The sequence below is a fragment of the Zootoca vivipara genome, chromosome 2, assembly GCF_965207765.1.
Source record: "Zootoca vivipara chromosome 2, rZooViv2.hap1.1, whole genome shotgun sequence".
NCBI classification, from domain to species: domain Eukaryota; kingdom Metazoa; phylum Chordata; class Lepidosauria; order Squamata; family Lacertidae; genus Zootoca; species Zootoca vivipara.
In genome coordinates, this window is record NC_142584.1 from 49,458,581 (window position 1) to 49,481,645 (window position 23,065).

The 23,065-nt window shown below is 42.6% G+C and overlaps 1 protein-coding gene across 1 annotated transcript in view; it reads left to right on the plus strand.

The window, feature by feature from the left end:
• Window positions 1-15,281, plus strand: part of NSG2 (neuronal vesicle trafficking associated 2) — a 54,560-nt gene extending 39,279 nt beyond the window's left edge. The window contains exons 4-5 of the mRNA XM_035105312.3: window positions 9,968-10,078; window positions 12,111-15,281. Of these exons, the coding sequence (XP_034961203.2) occupies window positions 9,968-10,078; window positions 12,111-12,302 (303 nt within the window). The 3' untranslated portion in view covers window positions 12,303-15,281. The remainder of the gene's footprint in view (window positions 1-9,967; window positions 10,079-12,110) is intronic.
• Window positions 15,282-23,065: the final 7,784 nt, after the last annotated feature.

Genomic DNA, 23,065 nt, shown 5'->3' on the forward strand with positions numbered 1-23,065 from the left:
TCCCATTCCATTTTTTTTAAAAAAATGTGCTAAAACTCAAAATATTTTAGACTGCTTCCCTGCTTGAATGATGGGGAGCAATATTCCAGGCTGTTCAGTGACAAAGGGGTGGGTGGGGAAATCAAGCTGTTAACATTAAGGACTTTAAAGCATCTACCTAGAAATCACATTTTAGGACTTCTTTGGTGCTTGCACAGTGAAATGGTAGTTTTTATTTGTGCCTAGGACTTGACAGTGCTGTACATCACATGGCTGCAGCTTGGCATTGCAAACATTTTGAGACGTCAAAATGTTTGCAATGCCAAGCTGCAGCCATGTGATGTACAGCACTGTCAAGTCCTAGGCACAAATAAAAACTACCATTTCACTGTGCAAGCACCAAAGAAGTCCTAAAATGTGATTTCTAGGTAGATGCTTTAAAGTCCTTAATGTTAACAGCTTGATTTCCCCACCCACCCCTTTGTCACTGAACAGCCTGGAATATTGCTCCCCATCATTCAAGCAGGGAAGCAGTCTAAAATATTTTGAGTTTTAGCACATTTTTTTAAAAAAAATGGAATGGGATTTGCTTTCCTGCAATCTGTTCTCGTATTGTGGGCTTGAAGGAGAAGGTTGACAGTGTCAGTATGGCTGCAAATATTCTTTGCTGGGCACATTATTTTCTTAAGCGAACTACTGGTTTCTCCCTGCCCCCAAGTGGTCCATACTTTACATCTAGCCAGCTAGGTTGCATTACAAAAATATTCTGTGTAGGTGTTGTTGTTGTTGTTGTTGTTTCTGACTCTTCGTAACCCCATGGACCAGAGCACACCAGGCACTCCTGTCTTCCACTGCCTCCCGCAGTTTGGTCAAACTCAAGTTCATAGCTTCGAGAACACTGTCCAACCATTTTGTCCTCTGTCGTCCCCTTCTCCTAGTGCCCTAATGGATTAGTCAAATCCATTAGGACTAAAACAGCCTCTAGAAATCATATTATGTGATGGAGATTGGCCAGTCTAATTGAGCCAGCTACTTATTGCCCAGGCAATTTAATGATTTGACAAATTGCTTGGAAACATGGTGTACTTGTTTGTTTTGTGCTCTCACTGCGCCCACGGGACAGCGGGGCAGGGGAATTAGTGGCGGGGATGTCACCTCAGCTGATAAGCTCTTTCTTAATTACAAAATGTGCGGAAGAAGTAGGGCAAGGGTGTCGTGGGAGATAGCTACATGGGAGGGAGAAAAGTTTTTGTAAAAGTGGGAGGGAAATGTTTCAGAGAGTAAGAGTTTTATTTTACATATTGAGTTCTTGGCTTGCAACATATTTCAAGTCTGTCCCTAACGTTAAGCCTTTGAATCCTACCGATGACCAGTTTAGAAATCGTCATAAGAGGTAGGCTACCATCTTTGCTGGGATTGGGAAAAACCATGGAAGATAAGGCTAGCAATGGCTACTAGTCATAATGGCTATATCTAACCTCCAGTAGCAGAGGTGGTATGCCTGGGAAACATGAGTAGGAAGAGCGCTATTGTACTCAGCTCCTGCTTTTGGGCTTCCCATAATCCTCTGTGAGAACAGAATGTTGCCCTAGAGAGCCCTTTGGTCTGATCCTTCAGAGACCTTCTTACGTTCTTAACGTGGTAGCATAGCGTCAGAATTTCTCAATTTAATTTTTAAAAATATGATACAAAGAAAACGAAATACCAGAGAAGTTCTAGAGCAGGCATCCCCAAACTGTGGCCCTCCAGATGTTTTGGCCTACAACTCCCATAATCCTTAGCTAACAGGACCAGTGCTTGGGGAAGATGGGAATTGTAGTTCAAAACATCTGGAGGGCTGAAGTTTGGGGATGCCTGATCTAAAGGGAATCAATAGCGTGAGCACATACAACATTATTGCCTAACCATTGGGCTCTGTCTCTGGATGGGCACCTGCTGTGAGATCGGAAGAACAGAGGGACTTAGGAAGCTCCCTTACACTGAGTCAGACCACAGCTCCATCTACTACAGAGTTGCCTATTTTTATTTATTTCATAAATGTATATACCGCTTGATAGTAGTTTACAAAAGCGGTTTACAAAAAGAAAAACAACAATAAAATTGTCGGTGGATAACAGCTACTCAAAACATTCAAATAATAATTACAAGAAAGCTAAAAACAGATTAAAACACATGGAGCACATCTGGAGGGCCGAAGTTTGGGGATGCCTGTTCTAGAGAGTTGCCAAATGTCCAATATTACATAAATAATGTATCATAATTCTTCCAGTCCACTATACATGGATTATGCTTTATAAATTTCTCTTTCTTTCTTTTTTTACATTTTTATTGGTGTGAATAATAAATTGCCATATAACTTCTAGCACACCTTTTATTATATTTTGATACTTATTTTAAGCTTCCAGTACAGAATGAATTCATCACATTGTTCCAGATAATATTGTTTTGCAGTCCACCCTTTCCAGATCATCTCAAAGTATGAAATCTTTTAGTACAGGCTATGCATAATTTCCCCACTCTGAATAATTGTATTGTCAGGAGTCAGGAAACAGAAAGGACTGGGACAGATACATGGCTATATGGAGGGAAATAAGATCATTAGGTATAGAGAGTTATTTCAAAAAGGTATTTAAGAAGCCATTTTTGAATTTCTAAGAATTAAAAACAGCCGTTCCAAAATAGCTGATTCATGAAGATTCACCAGCATTTTAGTACAAATTTCTCCTAATAAAAATTTTCTTATATGCTGTTTTAATACATACATTTTGCAAGCAATCTTGTCCAATAAATTGCATTTCTGTATGTTTTCACTAATATCTTCATTTTTATGCACACTTTCCCTTAATACATGCATTTTTGTAAATGTTATTGGGCCGGAGAACTGCATTACAAAATTCAGATAACTGTGAATTTTGAAGGAAAGCTGTGTGTTGGTTCACACATGGTTTCCAAAAGTGCAAATTCAACAGTTTTGACCTTAAATATGTACTGAATAGAACGTCTCCTCGATTCCTAATTGGAACCCCTACCAGTAGCCGTCAACAAAAGTGCCAAAGGGATTTTCTGCACCCAGTATGCTGTATTTAGATTGGGCACCCTGCTGCACTTGCCAAAAGAGACAAAAATTAGCATCCATTTTATGTCACTTGCAGAATCGAACCTTCTTTCACAGGTGGGATGAAACACTCACAAAAATATCAGAGTAATGAGACAGAATATCAAAAGGTGGGAAATTCCCCATCATTGTAGTTTCATACTACAAAGGATCATTGTGTTTAGTATTTGCCCTGCTCTCTACCCATGTCAACCCTAAACCATGTAAAGAACTCAAGCTTCATGAGCTGTAGATGTGTTACATTACTGTAGGTCTTTTACCTACTGATTTTAGGCTGCATTTCTTCTTCTTCTTCTTCGGCAATCACTCGTAGCCGAGTAAGTTTGCCTTCCATAAACATGATTTTAACGAGTCCATAAGTGACTGTGGAGGCCAATTCTGGATCCACACGTCTTTCCACAGTGGGGACATTGGTTTCCAGGCGGGAGTTGATCACGGTGTGGATTTGCCAATGGTGCCTTCCTCTTAGCACGTTTCTCCCTTGCGTCCTGAGATCGAGTTTCTTCAAAGCCCATGACCCCTTTGGTAAAGGCTGTTCTCCAACTGGAGCGCTCGCAGGCCAGTGTTTCCCAGTTGTCAGTGTTTATACTACATTTTAAAGATTTGCCTTGAGATAGTCTTTAAACCTCTTTTGTTGACCACCAGCATTACGCTTTCCATTTTTAAGTTCGGAATAAGGTAGTTGCTTTGGAGGACGATCATCAGGCATCTGCACAACATGACCAGTCCAACGAAGTTGATGTTGAAGAATCATTGCTTCAACACTGGTGATCTTTGTTTCTTCCAGTGCATTACTACACTCAGTGCAACATTAGGTGTAGAGGGGCTCAAAAGTGATCTAAGATTTACAGCAGTTCTGTTCAGTTGTTCATGCTTGGATAAATTCAAGATTTAATTGGTCAAAAAGCAAGCTGTGTAGTCATTTGTTGTGGCTATTTATTAAAACCTCATAAAACACATTTTTCTTCTTTTTCTTTTTTGAGCTAAAATGATTTGAAATCCCCACTCAGCCAAGAAGCTCACTTGGTGCCCCTGAGCCAATCAGTGTCTCTTAGCCTATCCTAGCCTAGCCAAAGCCATGAAAACAGGCATGCCTCCCTCCCTATCCTCCTTGCTTTGGTTGCTACCATCCAACTCTGATGTTTCTTGCAGCAAAAAACAAAACAGAAGACAGTTTGTCAACCCTGATATAAAAAGAACTCTAAATACATACAGTTTCGCAGTATAAATTGATTTAGCTCATTATTGTTTTGCTCACTTCCTGCTCACAACCACCAGCAAAACCTAGCTTACATTGCCGTTGTGAATCTATAGAGGGAGGTATAAAATGGCTGTGAAAGGGAACTTAGTGTTTGTATTACAAGCATTAATTTTTGCTTTACTTAACCAGAATGATGCATCTTTGTAAAAGGACATATTTTGTTCTCTCTTTCTCCCTGACACCTTGCCAAATTAGTACACCTCCGGGGCTTCAACCAATCTGGCCTGATTATTGTGTGTTTAAATGTGTAAGTCCCAATTGTATTGAACTGTGCTGATGCATGAGACACTTTCTGCCCCTTCCTCACAAGAAAGCCTAGGCTGCTGCAATCCTGTACCCACTTACCTTGGAATAAGCCCTATGAAGCACAAGGAAACTTACTTCTGAGTAGACACGTGCCCTGTCTAGGAGAATCTGCGGAAAATAATTTATAGGTAACCGCTGATCTCAAATGGAGATTACATACAACAACCAATTATTGCACGGCCAATTGACGTGCAACACTCACATGCACACATTGCACACCCAGAAGTGGGTGGAAAAGGGGGAGGAATGGGGGCGGGGCATAATGGGCAGAGCTGGCTTATGTGTGCTCTGCTGTTGTGTGCAATGACCGGGAATCATAGCTGCCAAGTACCCCGTTTTCCCTGGGAAACCCCGTTTTTTCTTACCTTTTCCCGGCGGTCCCCCGTATCACTTCGTCTCCCGTTATTCTCCCTTATATTCTCCTGCCGGCAGCCATTCCCCCCCCCTGATTTGCCCATCTATGGGCACTGAAAATGGCCGGCGCCGGCTTCGAAAGTCGCGTCTACGCATGTCCGGAAGTGCATAGATGCGACTTCCGGTGTCGGCGGCAGCCATTTTTTGTGCCCATAGATGGGCAAAGTGGCACCGGAAGTTGCGTCTACGCAACGTCCGGTGTCACATGGCTGCCGGTCCCGGATTCTGCAGTCCGGGACTTGGCAGATATGCCTGGAATGCAACCCCCCCCCATATTGGGGGTTGCCTGTACAAGGAGACAGAAGCCACTAGACCAGGCATAGGCAACCTTGGCTCTCCAGATGTTTTGGAACTACAACTCCCATGATCCCTAGCTAACAGGGCCAGTGTTCAGGGATCATGGGAGTTGTAGTTCCAAAACATCTGGAGAGCCAAGGTTGCCTATGCCTGCACTAGACAGAAAAGCATTGAAGGTGGGAGGTCCAAATAGCTCAGCCGTCAATCACAACCCTGATTTCATTTATTGACTAAAAACACTGAAAGACAGGAGCAGCCAGGCTGGATCATCTCACAGAAATCATGGGTGTATTCTGGTTAAGACAAGTGCCCGAAAGGAAGCCCATCCATTTCTGATGGTTTCATATTCAAGTGCTAAAGCAGGATTTCATGGAACGAGATAAAAGTCATCTTGCAAAGGAACATAGATTGGATATTATCAAACTGGAAAATATGGTAATTGGTTGTTTTAAAAGGCACCTACTTGTTGTATGAATCAAGAAACTTGTAAGGGAGGTTTCTTTTGAGCTAGAATTCCACTAAAGTTGGTATGGAACAATGCTTTGATCTCATGTAAAACAATAGGAATTAGACAATGGCATGAAGGGGAAGTATCTTGGTTAGCAACATTACCAGGGCTACTTAGTTTAATAAATGTACAGGTCTCATAAATCTACACCATGTATTCATATTTGTTTATTTAGGAGATTCATTTAAACTCCCAGGATGGTTGACGGGAATGAAATATAGCAAAAACAAATCTGGTAAAATACAGCCCATATCCCCAGAGAGCAGCATTATACAATATGCAAGCTAGAACCGTGTGTCACAGCAATCAAGGATTTATATGTAGATGCAAGCCCACGACAACTGTTTTGGCAAAGAGAGTGATAGAATTAAGGCTGAGCACTTCCCCACCCCAAATTAAGAGACATGGAATGAGGGCATTAGTTTCCATAGCAATCCAGCGCAGCAATTAAGTACCATCTTTGATAAATCTTTGCTGATAGGGTAAGGGCAGTGTCTGCCTGCAAAGGATTCCTGATTATAATGTCTGTGAGTTTTATCTCCCTCCCTAATTTTTTATTTCTCTTTTGCGGGGATTTATATTGCTTTGAGACTTGCCAAGGTTCATGCTCTTCTTTAAAAACACACACCCCAACCCTGAGTTTTATTAGGTAGTTCAGCTGCCTGATTGGGCAGAATATGAATGCTAATGAAGTCCTGTATTTTCTTGAGTACTCAGAGAGCTGTAACTCACCCTTGTCACCTTCCAGTCCGTGGCATAGATAGTTCCCCCCTCCCAATTTTTTTTCCTTTCTGGTTTTAAATGGCTGCTGACGTTTTAACCCAGATCAATTGTGTGTTGTGCATTTTTCAGGTATAATGCAATGGCACAGAATATTTATGTGGGTGTGTAGAAGAGAGAAGAGAGTAACCAAGGATGCCCGGAGGGAGGGGAGGCTAAGAACAGGAGGGAAGAGGGAGGGTTTGAATTTGGGAGATAAAACTGGAGGTTCACAGACAGAAACAATGGTGCTAGCGTCCCTAAAGAGAAAGTTTAATGCCATAGTTATGGCAAGCGTTCTATGCTGGTAGCCGTGGCACTTTTATCAATGATCAAAAGCTGGTTTGCAGGAAGATGAATGTTGGAGGAAGATGGAGCCTGGTGGGACACAGAAACAGAGGCTGGAGGTTGGGGATGCGCTAGTGAAGGAGGGAGGAATAGCAGACAGGTTGGGAGGGAAGAAAAACGTGGCTCAGTTTTGGAGGGTGTGTTCAGGACTCTTAGGGAGGGGGAAAAGCAATATTGTTGGTGGGGCAGGTTTTGGGAATGGATTGATAGGGGCAGGAACTGTGGTCCTCAGCTGTTCGCAGCTTTGGCCATGGGATCTGTTGCCCGCACTCTAGGCAATGCAACCTAACATTCCTTATGTTTGGATTGTACTGCATCCCATGACACTTCATCCTTCTGCCACATTGACTGTCCCACAAGGTCATGCATTCTCCTTCATCAGTTCCCAGAACAATTCCTTTGACGCTCTTTCAGGGATCACTTTTCTTCTTTCCAGGTGCTGTAGTGCCCCAGATACAACCTGGTCATGTTTAGCACAACCCAGTAATATTTCAAGTGCTGAATTGCACATTATCTGCCTACATACTAGATGTCAGCTTGCTCATTTTATATGCGCTAAAGATTCAAGGAGTTCATAACTTCAAAATGTTAATAACTCTGACATTTCTCCTTGAATATTTGCCTGTTATTGTAACCCTTTCCAATTCAGCTTTCTGTCCCAGCAACAACTCCTCTGTATTTCATTGCTAATCTGCATTTTTATGGCAGATTTATACATTCAGAAAAAGCATGTCGTGCAGTCCTGCTGAGGGTGCACCACTTTGGAATGGAAATGGAGGAATCACATGAGTTAAGAGTCTTCCCTAATACGAATAATATCCCCCCCTTTCTGTCAAAATGCCAGCCTGCCTCTTCTTCTGAGATGCTATTAGTTAGCATTGTGTAGGGGGGCTTTTTACAAATTACTCTCAGAAAATAACCTCCGGAGTGAACTGTAAGCATCTTGTAAATATGCTTTTATACATTTGAATATGCTTTTGGTGTATTATTTTCATTGACTGTCATTCAACTCCCTAAATTTGAAAGGTCTTGGGTGGGTTAGACTTAGCCAATTCTCTGAGAGTTCCTATTCTTTTTGTGCTCTTGTGAATGCACATTTGAGCAACTGAGACCTTGATTTATGGTGAAGGAGGGATGGTGCAAACGCGCAAGCCAACAAGCTCATGACCACATTTCTCTGTGTTAGGGTTTGGCTGTCCCTGGGTAATCAGAAGTGCTGCTGCCTAGACGTTGTTGGACTACAACTCCTATCATCCCTGACCAGTGGCCACGCTGACTGGGGGTGATGGGAGTTGTAGTCCAACAAGATCCGGAGGGTTGCTCATTGGCTATTCTTGGATTACATCATCTTTCACAGCTGGTCAGTCCTAGTGTCAGTTACTGCATTGGATTGTGATCGAATCGGGTCACATTGACCAAGTGGGCGCCCCTCAGGAAGCACCACATGGTCCAAAATTGGTCTCAAAGGCATGCAGCGAGTTGCAAAGACCCAAGGCAGCTGCTTTGATATTTATATTCCTCAGACTTGTTCAACCTTTCCCGGCAATAGCTCTAGACAGGTGCAGAGCGAAAGGTTTCACTATTCTTAGATTGTTGTAGGTGGAAGGAACATACTGACCCTTTACTCATCTCAACTCCCTGTTCGTAGCACAAAAATACATTCAGCCAAAGCAAGGTCTGCATGAGATGCTCCTGCTTATGTGAGAGGGCTCCATAACAACAAGATATATTTTTTTATTAAAAAAAATCTGGTTCTGTAGCTACTAACAGTGGCCTGGGATTGTGTGCTAAATAATACAGCACAAAATCAAAGTGTTTAGTTCTGAATAACTATGACCAAACTGCGGGAGGCAGTAGAAAACAGGAGTGCCTGGCGTGCTAAGGTCCATGGGGTCACAAAGAGTCGGACACGACTAAACGACTAAACAACAACAAATTACCTTTTTGTGTCTGCCGATAGTCAAGCTCACCACAAACCCATCTGTCCATCAACAGTCACTTGCTGCAAACTTGCTGCACAATTCGGAGCAGTGTTTATAACATTTAAAGCCCTAATGGTTTAGGACCAGGGTATTTAAAGGACACACAAATGTGATCAGTCATTAAGATCACCTGGAGACGTTTCCCCCCATATCCCTTCAGCATCTTTGACATTGGAGATGAACTCCCTTCCAAGGGACGGGTGCTTTGCTCCCACTCCCAATGATCTTCCATAATCAAAAAGGCTGACCATGTCTTTTTTAAATGCTGTAATGTTTTACTCTTTTAAATGCTGCAAGCCGCCACAAATAAACACACAACACACAAATAAAACAGGAAGGTGGAGTGCAAACATTTTGAGAGGGAGGAAAAGAAAAGAAAAACACCCTCACCGAATTCCAGGGAAAGTCGCCTTTGGCTAAATCAAAAAACACATCATAATTGTACTTGGTCTGCAACAGAAGACATAAAAGGAGGTGGTGAAGGCTTACAAGATGCACTTGGCTGCTTTTGAATGAACAGTGCATTGTTTCTTCCTCCCCACAATGCCACTAATAGTTACACGCTTGGTAGCACACAGGTTCTTACCATCAAGTGCCAAACAAGGCAAAATCGTCAACATACTTTTCCAGTGTGAAACCAGCAGAAGTCAAAGGAGATGCAGCAGCAGCAGCAGCAGCAGCAGCAGCAGCAGCAGCAGCAGCAGCAGCAGCAGCAGAGATTTTGGTTTATAATAAGAAAGCAAGGTGGGAGAGGGACAAGCCCAGGTTTTATAGACGATGCATAGAGAAAAATGCACATCATCAGGGCCTTAATTTAGAGGGGAAATGGACATAAAAACCTGGGGATATTGGATGTGGTATTCATTTAATTGCCATGCTTAGTTAAGCACTGCAAAGTGTGATAAAGACTGCAGTCTATTAGGCTGATTGTTAATATAAGTCATTTAACTGTGAGATGCTGCATATGTCAGTAGACTAATATTAGCCCTCTTTTGCAGGTCACTATTCTCATCAGTTTGGCTCTTGCGTTCCTCGCCTGCATAGTATTTCTTGTGGTATACAAAGCTTTTACCTACGACCACAGTTGCCCAGATGGATTTGTTTATAAGGTAAGAAGTCTGAGATGGATGAACTGTCTCTGCTAATGACAGAATCTAATTCACCGCACGGCTACAATTTAGTCCTGCATTTTCGGATCAGGATCAAAGACATCATTTGTCAGCAACATGCTGAAAAGCAGTTAGTGATTTAGGAAATAGGGTTTGGTAGCAGAGTTATTTTGAACTTGACAGTTTTAAATCTGCATGAAGCCAACCCCACATATTTCTAAATGAGCTCACATAAACTGGCCTTTGGAGTTTGCTCACTATGAAGATTAGCCACTCAACATTTTGGGATGTGTGCAGTGCATTTTAGAGGTTTTCTGGCAACTCTCTGTAGATGCTGGATGTGTCCCCTTGGGGAGAAGTGGGAGAAACATATGCTATTCTAGCAGGATATTTACCTCGAGGGTTGATGCAACATAGGATATGGAAAACATAAGGTGGTGGTTACCATGCCAGTCCTCTAAAATGAGAGGGGTTGAGTAGGAAGAGGTGGTTTATTTTGCTGGATCAGCTTGTGGATGAGGTAAGCTGAAAGAGCAAATTTCAAAGTTTCATCATAACTGGGGTTGGGGGGAAGAGGGTTGAGGGAGTGAGGTTGGGGAAGGTTAAGTATGGACAGGTGTGAAATGAACACCTGCCACCCAGTGAGTTTTCTGGTTGATTGGAGATCTGCACCTGTGTTCCACATCCTAACAAGACATTCTGGCACACACTATATTTTATTCTAGAATCAATGGAGACTCTGTACACTACTTGCTTTTTCTATGCAGTCCACACATAATCAGATCTGTTGCTTTTTGGGGTGGGAGGCTGGTTTCATTGTGAAAATAAAGGCTGGTTAGAGCATGGTGTTGATAATGCCAAGGTAGCAGGTTCGATCCCCATATGGGACAGCTGCAAATTCCTGCATTGCAGGGGGTTGGACTAGATGATCCTCAGAGTCCCGGCCAACTCTATGATCTTGACATGAGTCAACAGTGTGCTGCAGCAGCTAAGAAAGCCAATGCAATTCTGGGCTGCATCAATAGGAGTATAGCATCTAGATCAAGGGAAGTTATAGTACCACTGTATTCTGCTCTGGTCAGACCTCACCTGGAGTACTGTGTCCAGTTCTGGGCACCACATTTCAAGAAGGATACTGACGAGCTGGAACGTGTCCAGAGGAGGGCAACCAAAATGGTCAAAGGGCTGAAAACGATGCCTTATGAGGAACAGCTTAGGGAGCTGGGTATGTTTAGCCTGGAGAAGAGAAGGTTAAGGGGTCATATGATAGCAATGTTCAAATATATAACAGGATGTCATATAGAAGAGGATGAAAGCTTGTTTTCTGCTGCTCCAGAGAAGCGGACACTGAGCAATGGATTCAAGCTACAAGAAAGAAGATTCCACCTAAACATTAGGAAGAACTTCCTGACAGTAAGAGCTGTTCGACAGTGGAACTTGCTGCCAAGGAGTGTGGTGGAGTCTCCTTCTTTGGAGGTCTTTAAGCGGAGGCTTGACAGCCATCTGTCAGGAATGCTTTGATTCTATTGATTTCAGATTGATTCTGCATTACCACGAAGTGTGTCCATTTGAAAACAGATGTAGGTGGTTCTGGCAATGGAGGGTGTATTCACACCTTTCCAATGATGTTGTGGGTGGGCTTTACCAAGATTTCAATCACCATGTCTTTATTCACTTGGGACATGCGAAGGGAGTAAAAGGCATGGATAACCTAATTGAGGGGAGGTTTTCAGACATGTAACAGGTCACCACCCACCCACCCACCCTTTTGGATGGCAGGATCTAGAATCAATCTCAATTGAAAGCATCATGTTAAAGATGAGCATGAACAATTCAGGATATGAAAAACTTCACTTTTTGTGCTACAAACGGGTTAGTGTGTCTAGCCTCTGCCCCTTGCCCTGATACTGAATATATTGGGAGGGAGGGAAATGTTCTTAATTTCATGGATCAATGCAGGATGAATAACGTGTGTGTGTTGCTGTAAATGAGATTGCTACTTACTGGTCATGCTTCTCTTCCTTCCCTTCAGCATAAGCGGTGCATCCCAGCCTCCCTGGATGCTTACTATTCCGCTCAGGATTCCAACTCCAGGGGCAGATTCTACACCGTCATCAGCCACTACAGCATGGCCAAGCAAACCAGCTCACGGTCCGTCTCTCCCTGGCTTTCTTCCGGATCGGTAAATCACGAAGCCAAGCCTGCCAAGACAGAAGGCCATTAAAGCCAGCTGGTGGCCTAGGGATGGAGGGGAACGGGGAAGAACAACATCATGTCTCTAAAGCATTGCTCTAGTTCAGCAAGGGCACTGGGCAATCAGAGCAGCAAGAATAAAGCAAGTCGAAGTGCAGGTGTCATCTTAATGGATATTTCTCTCTCTTTCTTCTCTCTCTCTCTCTTTCACTCTTTCTCTCTCTCCCCCTCCTTTGGTGCATTGTTCTCGTTGATTTGTAACTAAGTCAAAATCCTGTACAAAGGCATGTTAGGTGTTGACTATATCTTAACAATGTACAAATATTTTTAAAACCATTGCTTAAGATTTGTTAGAAAAATGAAAAAAGAAGAAAAAACACACAAACAAAAGCAAATCCAGAGAACATTTGCCAGGAAGTAGAAGAAATCACAAGCATAGTTTCTCAGGCCTTCCTTGCCCGCCCCCAAAGGGAGAACAGCAACAGCACACAATACTGTGCAATTTGTCTGTCAGATTAAAAGGGAAACTCATGTTGATGGAGGGACACAATAGAGTGTTACACTAGGCTGGGCAAAAGGACATGAGCCTCTAGCCCAACTTAGTGCTTCACAGATCTGATCTATAAAATGAAAATGGATGGGGAAGCCCTTGATGCAAGGTAACTCATGCGTTCATTGGAGTCCCCTGCGTGTGCAATGACCTGTTGGATCATGCTACCATTTCTTTGGTTTCTCTCTCATAGGGAAATACTGAGGAAGAGCCATAGCTCAGTGGCAAAGCATTTGCTCTGGATGCATAAAGTCCCAGGTTCAACCCCCAGCATCTCCAGATAGGGCTGGAAATGTCCCCTGCCTGAAACCATGGAAAGCCACTGCCAGTCAGTGTAGACGGTCCAGAACTAGATGGATCAGTTGTCTGACTCAGTAAAAAGAGACTCCTTATGTTCATGCCAATTCAGATGTCTATATTGACTACAAACTGAGTCTATAACAGTCACCCCCCCACCCCCAGCAGGTAAATGCCCCAAAAGGGCAGGCCACAGTTGAGCTAGTCTGATGGCAACCTTTTTGCTTTCTAAAATACATGTCCTATTAGATGTCAGAAAAGCTGAAACAGGAATATCTGAAATGACCTCTTTCTGCTTCAGAGGCCATAGGAGGATTGATTCTCCAGTGCAGTGAGAAGTATTTTGAGGGAGATAAGCCCCTGAAATTAGCTTATTCTTTAGATAATTAGTAGCTTACAAGAAAGATTCTATGAACACAATCCGGAGGTGAACGCCTCTCAGTCTTGCAAACAGAAATGGTTTTTTTCTTACTCTTTCCGCTTCAGCTGTTCCTCACCTCATTCAACCTCCAATCTTATTTTTCAGACAAAGTGATTATTTTATATATAACATGCACCCCCCCCACGTAATCTGCATGTTACTTGGAGCAGTTGCGGAAAGAACAGACAGACAAACCCCTTGTGCATATGCATGTTTTTCGTTGCTCATAGCTATGTAGATTTCTTAGGATGATACGTTTTGATCCCTCTAGATTCATATTTTTGCCATGAGTATGAAGCCCAAAGCTAAAAACTCAACTATTACCATGCAGATGGCAAAGAGACATGGGTCCACTTTGCATATACCATTCCCCACTCACAAAGAAATAGTCTCTATGTAAGGAAAAAACCAAAGCAGAGCCTGGATAGCTCAGTTGGTTAGAGCATGGTGCTGATAATGCCAAGGTTGCAGGTTTGATCCCCACATGGGGCAGCTGTAGATTCCTGCATCGCAGGGGGTTGGAGCAGATGACCCTCAGGATCCCTTCCAACTCTACAATTCTAGAAGTCTAAGTGTTTATTTTGCCATGAGTCCTTGGCTAGAAATCTGGTTTATATTTCAGGCAGAAAGAGACCTCTTTCACATCATCTGCTACCTGATCCTGTACTTGGAGATGTCAGGGACTGAACCCAGGACCTCTTGCATGCAGATAATGTGTGCTACCACTGAGCTATGGCCCCGCCATTTTCCTGCCTAAAAGCCAACCTTTAATTGGTAAGACTTCAGGAAAGGGTGCTCATTTCCCATAAACAAGTCTCGCTAGGCTTGCGATTGGAGGGACAGAGACAAGTATATTTTGACTGCATCAACAAGAGTGGATTCCATGCCAATCTCTGCCACCAGCTGGCTGCACAAAACCACCTCGTTGTGAAAACAAAGTAGTCGTGTGAATTGACCCATAAGCCCAATATGCTTTACATGGTTTGGAGCGGATAGTGGTCATCAGGGCAGGGCATGGCGGCATTGCTGGCTTCCTAGTGTGGAGGTTGCTGCTGGTAACTGAGAGGGAAAGGGTTGAGGCAGCTGGAAGGTTGGCATGGTGTGGATGTAGCGGCAGGAACATCATATCAGCTCTGCTGCTGAACCCACAACCACACTCGACTTCACTGACACCTCCCCTCTCGGTTAGCTGCATTAAATTAGATGTGCTGGGATTTGTTTGGGAGTGGTCAGCAGGAATAACCTTTCAAGTGAACCAAATTAAAAGGAAAACTAAGCAAAGTGAAATTGAATCAAACCCAATCAAAGTGTTATACTGACTGCAAGGGAGAGTCCTAAAAAATGAACTCGGAAGTCTTATTTAAGTCAAATATGTATATTTTGTTTGCAAAAAAAAAAAGTCCATTGAGTTGGAGCTGGAGTACAAAAGGAGTTATGATAAATGGTTGTATAATGTAGCCAAAACTGTAGTGCCAAATCTCATTGTCTGACTTTTTATCCATATCTCTCTACCCCCTTCCTGCTTCATACTTCACCTGTAAATCCATTTCTCACCTGAAATGTACAAATCCATGGGGAGGGGGGGTTAAGCCCCCGACAACAATGCCCAGAACAACTACTGGACAATTTATAATTTTGTGGTGTATTCTATGTCAGTAGGTAGAAGAGACTGAAGTATTTTTGGTGTAGTTCTTGACCTTTTCTGACAGGACAAATAAAGCTAGATGTGTCTGAGAGTCTCAGCTACTATGGTACGGTTATTTTTATTTTCTTCATTTAAAAGATGGGGGAGGCGAATAAAATGTGGGTGAATTCGTATGCTTGGAACTGCAAAGCACTGATTGCTCACATTTGCCATCTCTCTCTCTCAACCTCAACATGATGGGCTGGCATAGGGATGTAGGAAGCTGCCTTGTATTGAAGATTCAGTAGGATTCTTTTCTTGCCCTACCTGGAGATGCCAGAGATTGGACCTGGGACGTCCTGCATGCAAAACATGTGCTGTCCCACTGAGCTATGGAATTCATGAGCAAACATGCATAGGGTAGTACTGCACATTGCAGTAACCAAATGTAACTGAGTCCACAATTATTGCTCACCTAGCCTGAACCCATTGGCACTTGTGCCCAGGAGATTTGCTTCCTCTGAATCCATAGGCCAGCCCATAGTCAAGTAATCTGTTGTGAACCACTCTGTGATATTTGGAAGTAGAGCAGTATACAAATTAAGGGGGGGGGAGTTGTCACACCATGATGTGACCTTTTCAGTTGACAGCTAGGATTATTTACTGCATCAGGCTGCCTGCTGGTCCTGAAACATTTCTTTCCTCTGACATGCAAAATAAGAAGGGCTGCATTCATAAGAAATCATTGCCTTGTGAAACTGATAAGCTTCAATTACTTTATAGCGTCAGAAGTGAATGCCAGAATGGACCTTAGCACAAAAGGTCAGCCGCAAAAAGATATCACAGTCTTGCCACAATCTTATCAGTGTTGCTGCTTAATTCCAGGATGATTAGCAGAAATTTAGAACCAAGCAAAAAGTCTGCAATACAAGGCAGTTCTTCTTGATGAGTCATCGGCAATGATTGAGAGATGATAAAATTGGCCCTTTGAATCGAAGAATCATGTCATGAAAACAGAGTTATATAAACCAAAGAAGTTAGGTTTCAAAATTAAGCATAGTGAAAAGGTCACTGTCTGTGGCGAAACTCTTTCAACTTTCATAGAGGAGATTGCTTCCTCGGAACTCTAGAATGATAGAGCTTTAATTTTCCTAGAGACCCAGTAGAATTGACCTAAGGTGGCTACAGGCTTAAAAAAAAGTCTGCCCTCTGGTGACATGGAGGACTCAAAAAATGGAAGAAGGAAACTATATTCTGTATTCTGCTCTGGTCAGACCTCACCTGGAGTACTGTGTCCAGTTCTGGGCATCACAGTTCAAGAAGGATACTGACAAGCTGGGATGTGTCCAGAAGAGGGAAACCAAAATGGTCAAAGGCCTGGAAACGATGCCTTATGAGGAACAGCTTAGGGAGCTGGGTATGTTTAGCCTGGAGAAAAGAAGGGTAAGGGGTGGTAAGCCATGTTCAAATATATAAAAGGATGTCATAGAGGAGGGAGAGAGATTGTTTTCTGCTGCTCCAGAGAAGCGGACATGGAGCAATGGATTCAAACTACAAGAAAGAAGATTCCACCTAAACATTAGGAAGAACTTCCTGACAGTAAGAGCTGTTCGGCAGTGGAATTTGCTACCAAGGAGTGTGGTGGGGTCTCCTTCTTTGGAGGTCTTTTAGCAGAGGCTTGACAGGCATATGTCAAGAATGCTTTGATGGTGTTTCCTGCTTGGCAGGGGGTTTGGACTGGATGGCCCTAGTGGTCTCTTCCAACTCTATGATTCTAAAAACCCATCAACAGGTGCAAATGTTTGGGGTGTTTGTCCAACTGTGCCACTCTGCACAGAAGGCTTCTCAATCCCATGGAGGCGTCTCTGAAAGGAAGGCAGAAGGAGGCCATTTCAGCTGAATCTATTCTACTTTATGGGAGACATACCAGAGAAAGGGTGGAATTTGTCTTCCATTCTCGGAAGTCCCTGCTGGAGCAAAGAGCCTTTCATGAGTGGAAGAACGTATTTGAGCACACTTCTGATTATGGAAAGTTAGAAGGTGAGGCTGCAGCTCCATTAATGATTTTGCAGGCAAAGGACAATAGATTGGAATAGGTGTCATGCTTAAGGTATGGAGGAGAAATATAGCTGCTTTGAAAAGTACAGTGAATCACCTGTGTGGAAACTAATCTGCCTGTTTGAATGTGGTTGTCATGGAAGCTAGTGTGGGAAGTAATCTTTCTGAATCTGAATTTCTGCGTGAATCAACATTTATAAAGGCTGCTTAGGGCAGAACTATGAGGGGAAGGACTGCAGCTCAGTGGCAAAGTGCAATGTGAAACCGGCCCCTCAAAAGACAAAGAACAGGTGCCCTCAAGGAGGTGCAGAAGGCCTTTCCCTTATTGCAAAGCAGGGATGGGGAGCCTGTGGCTATTCAGAGGATGCTGGGCTACACCAGCTGAACGTACCTCCCAAATAAGGATGCTTCAGATGTCAGCTAACTTATACCTGATTCCCAACAAGTGTTCAGTCTGTGTCTAAAGAACCCAAGTTTCTCATATCCCAATGAAATCACATCCCAGACAAAACAACATCTAAAAGCGTTATTTGTTATTCTCTGTTTGAAATTCCTTTTAAAATGTAAGAGAATAGCCAACCGTAAGAGAATAGATTATCTTGTCAAAATTGATACAATATCCCAGTTACCTTACCAGTTGCTCGATGAAAGTATAATGTGAACACTTTCCAAAATGATAGTTCTGATTTGCAAGTAATACATGGATGACAATGTAAACGTGTGTTAGAAATGGAGTTTTGTAAGGTTTTCCCCTCCCCAACCCCACTGCAGAATAAATAGGTGGAGGAGGACTGCTTCTAATTTTCATTCTGCTTCATATTTTTATGGACTCCACTTCCCCAGCCACCAGCAGAAAGTCTCTGTGGCTCAGTGGTGTCTCTCTATGACATTATTAAAAGGGAACATTTTTCTATTTTCAGCAACACTTGGGATTCTATAAGTGCCACACTTTTGACTTTCATATTGAGTATTCATAATAACTTGACAAAAAGAAATTGAGACCGTGGAGGGACCCAGACCCTTGAAATAACTGATATTGCTGTCAGGAGCTGTTTCTGTGATAGGTCATGCCCATTTAAAATGTAGAATAATTGGGATCCCTTGACTCAAAGCAGCACTGGCTGAATTTCTCAGCATCTAATTTCTCTGCAACAGCAAACTGCCAGAACAGCCTGTTCTTCATTGGTTGGTCCTGGATAAATATTGCAGAATGATGGAACCTTTAACACACATCACACACACACACACATCACACACGCCTTCTTGCATTGTCATTATTTCCCCCAAATAATAGAACCAAGCACATGCCTTTGTCATGCTGGCCACATGACCTGGAAGCTATACGCCGGCTCCCTCGGCCAATAATGCGAGATGAGCGCGCAACCCCAGAGTCGGTCACGACTGGACCTAATGGTCAGGGGTCCCTTTACCTTTACCTTTTTACATGCCTCATTATAGCAAGAGCTTTTTTGTCTCCAAGGTATGTGAAGAATTCTAATTTGGCTTATGGAATTAGGAATGCTTGTACCCACCCCATTGCCAAGTGCCAAAGACATTGCATCTTCCTCCCTCCTTCTGGGAAATATTTATTTGTTTGTTTCATAAGTTTTATATAACACTTATTAGAATAGGAGATCTAACCATGGTTTACAATACACAACCCCCCAAAATAATTAAAAATTCCAATAAAACAAGTGATGTTTTAAAGAGTTGTTTAAATATAAAATACAACCATCAATTATAAAACACCTATGCTTATTATATCATGTATCAAGATAACATGTTAAAGTTACATGTCTGCCTGGAATAAAGGAGTTTTTAGCAGGTGCCAGAAACAATTGTTTAGTACATAGCTGCCAAGTTATCCCTTTTTTAAAGGGATTTTCCCTTATGCTGAATAGGCTTCCTCGCGAGAAAAGGGAAAACTTGGCAGCTATGGTTTAGTATCATTGGTCAGGAACAAGAATTTTGTTGTCTCTTTTAAGCTAGAAGAGAACAGCAACAGGAAACTTCTGACTTCGTGCTTCCTAGTGCCTAAACTACAGAATGCCACTATCCACGCAGCTGCCATGCAATGAAATGGTCAACTGGCTGGTGAACCCTAACCCCATTGAAGGTTTCCTGTCTATCTTCTCATATAGCATATTGTATGAATGTTGTAAAAAGGGGAGATCGGATTTATGACCCAACCTCATACCCTTTAATGCAATGCTACTGATGGAGCCTTGGCAGTAAATTTTGGGCGTAACATTCTTCCTTATCCTCCTGGAATCACTTCCAGTGGGTGGTAGTGATGATTCTAAATATAAATATAATTTTAATGTGGTGTTAATGTCTTCACCAAAGCACCACATACTCTTGCAATCACAGACACCATGTGGACAGTTTTGAACTGGTGTAGCAGATAAACCAGTCTACTTGACTTCTGGGGCATTAAAAATAAATTCAAGCACCCCCTCAATGTGAGACATAAATCCAAAAAAGCAGCATATGCAAAAATGCAATATGGAGGTGTACAGGTTACTAGGAGTGCCTATTTCAGGCTCTGGGGGGTTTGCCAGCTCTGGCACCTTTTGGACAGAGATGACTTGGTCACTTTAGTCTAGGCTAGGGTAACTTTCAGACTGGATTTTTGCAATACAGTTTAAATACAGCCCTTGAAGATCACTCAGAAACTTCAACTTATCCAAAATGGGGTTCAGTTTAGAGCCCACATAACACCTGATTTTAAACAGCTGCATTGGTTTCCATATATATAAAACTGGTATAACTCTCTGTGGCGGTTGTCTCCACCTGTACAGGACCCCCAGACGTTTCACGGTCCATTGATTCCTGCACAAACCACTTTATTATACCGCTGCCACCAACCAGTAATAAGTCTGGTAACTATCCACTACTTCAGACAAGGATGGTGTTTGAACAAAAGAGGTTTATTTAGAAATGGTACATAAGCGTATGGTTTCAATAGTGAAGTTCCTGAATTCTTATATAACAGTTCCTATACCGGCCTATTACCTCTAACCTTTAATAACTAAACTGTCAAACACTCTATCACTTTCTGTTTACCTACCACCTAATGCCTCACCCTCAGTCTCTAAGCCACACCTCCTCCACCTCCCACACAACTCCCTCAACTCAACTCCCTTCTACCTCCCAGGGGTGGGTTTATATAGTCCTCCTAACCCCGCCCCCTAGGGTTCTGTCATTACCTGTTAACCCCTTCTATACCGGGCCTGACTTTAGGGTGATCGTCTCTCTTTCTGTAGAGAGAGAGAGAACTGTGTGAACTGATTTTGTATTTTTAAATTGCTGGGACCTTATTGGTAAAGGGTGGGTGAGAAATCAAATCAAATCAAATCAAATCCATCCATCCATTCATTCATTTCCTTCCTCTACTGAAAAGCCCAATCCTCTGTCTTTTCTGTAGCAAGCAGAACCTTGGAGGCAACGGATGTGTAATCCTTAAACATTTGCATTTAGAAAGGCAAAGAAGAGGCTGTACAAGACTGTTGCCAAGTACAGAGAGCAAACCCTGATGTGAGCCCTAAAAAAATGAGAACTTGTTACAACTGAGCGGAACCTCAAGCAGCGGAGGCAAATGATAATAAGAAAGCAGATAACTCGGTCTACTCTTGTGGCTTCCTCTTTCCACTATTACTCAACTCTGTCAAGAGTATGCAGAATGTAATTAACTGTAACAATTTGGCTGTGTTTATGAAAATAAATAAAAAACCAGGGAGCAGCTCAGATAGAGTAGACTGCTAATTGGTTCTGAGTTGCAGGGAATTGGTTTGGACAATGCAATGCAACCTGCGTGAAAATGCAGGTCCTCTGCCCTAAACATCAAACTCTACTTCTCCTACTTCACAAATGAAATCAGAAGGGAAATCTAAACCAACTTATTTATGGTGATGGTGTTTTTTAATTGATTTGTACTGATGTGTTGGGAAATCAGTCAAAGCAACTGACAAATGACCCCTTGGTTTAATATAGATTCAGCACAGAATCAAATTGATTACAGGCAGCTTCATATGTTTTGCTAGCAGTTTCTACCTAATTAGAAATCTTTAAAGCAGAAAAAACTCCTTTGTAGACTGTAGCCCTGTTCAAGTGTTATACCATGGAGTGTGGAAATGACATGTAAAGAGGGAGCCAGGGTCACACATGCACACAGGGCTGCCAACTTGCCCCTGCCATTGAGGGGGCTCAATTTACAACAGCATTTTTTCCTGCTCTGGTACCAGCTGGGAGTCAGCAAATGATCTAAAAATTCAGTTTGAATTCTCTTCAGTGCACTTCCTTAAAAAAGCCCTAGATTTAGTGTGTACTAAAAAAAGAGATCATTATAATTGAGATGAAATGCTCCTGTGCTTTCCCTCAGAAGGAATGTCTTCATTTTCCTCACTAGCAGCCATTTTACTTGCTTTTCAGGGAAACCCTTTCCCCCCACTTCCCACTTCAAATGGAACAGCCACACAGACGTCACCCCCTTTTTCGATGCTGAGGTGTATAGAGAAACGAGAGACAAAAGGCTTAGGATATGGGGGGGGGCAGTGAGGGAAGCCCCCACTACTAAAGATTCACTTTGCATGATTTGCTGTAAGAGACTTTCCTAGCAGGTGACTCTCCATGGAAACTGTTGAGTTTGCTAAGCTGATGGCTAGGCCTAGAAAATTGTGAAACCTTCTCTCTAAGCTGCTTCTTGCATGATGACTGAGGTAAACAAATGTGCTACCTTCAGACAAAATCACTGCAACAGTCCTGCAAGTGTGTACAGTGGTGCCTCGCTTAACAAATGCCCTGCTTAACGAAATTTCCGCTTAACGAAAGGATTTTTTGAGCGGAGGTTGCCTCGCTAGACGAATTCATTTTATGAAAAATTCGTCTAGCGAATCACATTTTCCCATAGGAATGCATTGAAATTCAATTAATGCGTTCCTATGGGCAAAAAAATTTCAATGCATTCCTATGGGATTAGCTAGACGAATTTTTCGTTATAAGAAAAGACCCGTGGAACGAATTAAATTCGTCTAGCGAGGCGCCACTGTATATGGTAGATTATATAGTGCTGAAACAATATGCCCCCCCCCAACTTGACCATCCTGACATCCAGGATGTGATGTTATGGGGGACTTTTCCAGACCCCTTGAGTGTCCTGAATTTACATAAGCTGCCTTTCCCCTTGTTTTTGTTGTAAATGATATTTTATGTCTGTATTTTAAACTAATAAAGATTATTTTTTATTAAAGATTTTGCATAAGCTGTCATCGCTTCTGAACACAATCTGGGATGTCCCAAATTTCTCAACTCCAGGCCGCCCTGTGTTTACTGACGCGATGCAGATTGGGGTGACCTTCCCAGGGCCACTCTAGGACTTGCTGCGTCTCTGGTTGTTGTGGGCAGTGCTTTTTTTTTTCTGGGGGTACTCACGTGTACACAGTACAAACACATTTTTTTCCTATAAGAAAATCACTGGTTCAAAATGTGGCACCTACTGTAATGACTTCATGGTGAGCACCAGCACCATTTTTACCTTGAATGCTATCTAGAACTCATTGGATGAAATGATGGGATATAAATGTAGTAGTGGCAGTAATACCCTGTGCAGCTGAGTCTCCACCCCTGAGTTATGAATACTGTATATTGTTAACTGAGAGCACACCTTTGAAATGATACTACAAACAATGAATTGCCCTTGCTCAATTCCATTACTTGTTTATTGCATTGTTTCCATTCTTCATTTCTCCTGCTCCGCGATTAAAATGTAGCGGTTGTGATGTCATATAAGCCAACAGGATGCCCAGTGCTGCCATGTTCTTTTCTTGAACTTGACAGAACTTTCCA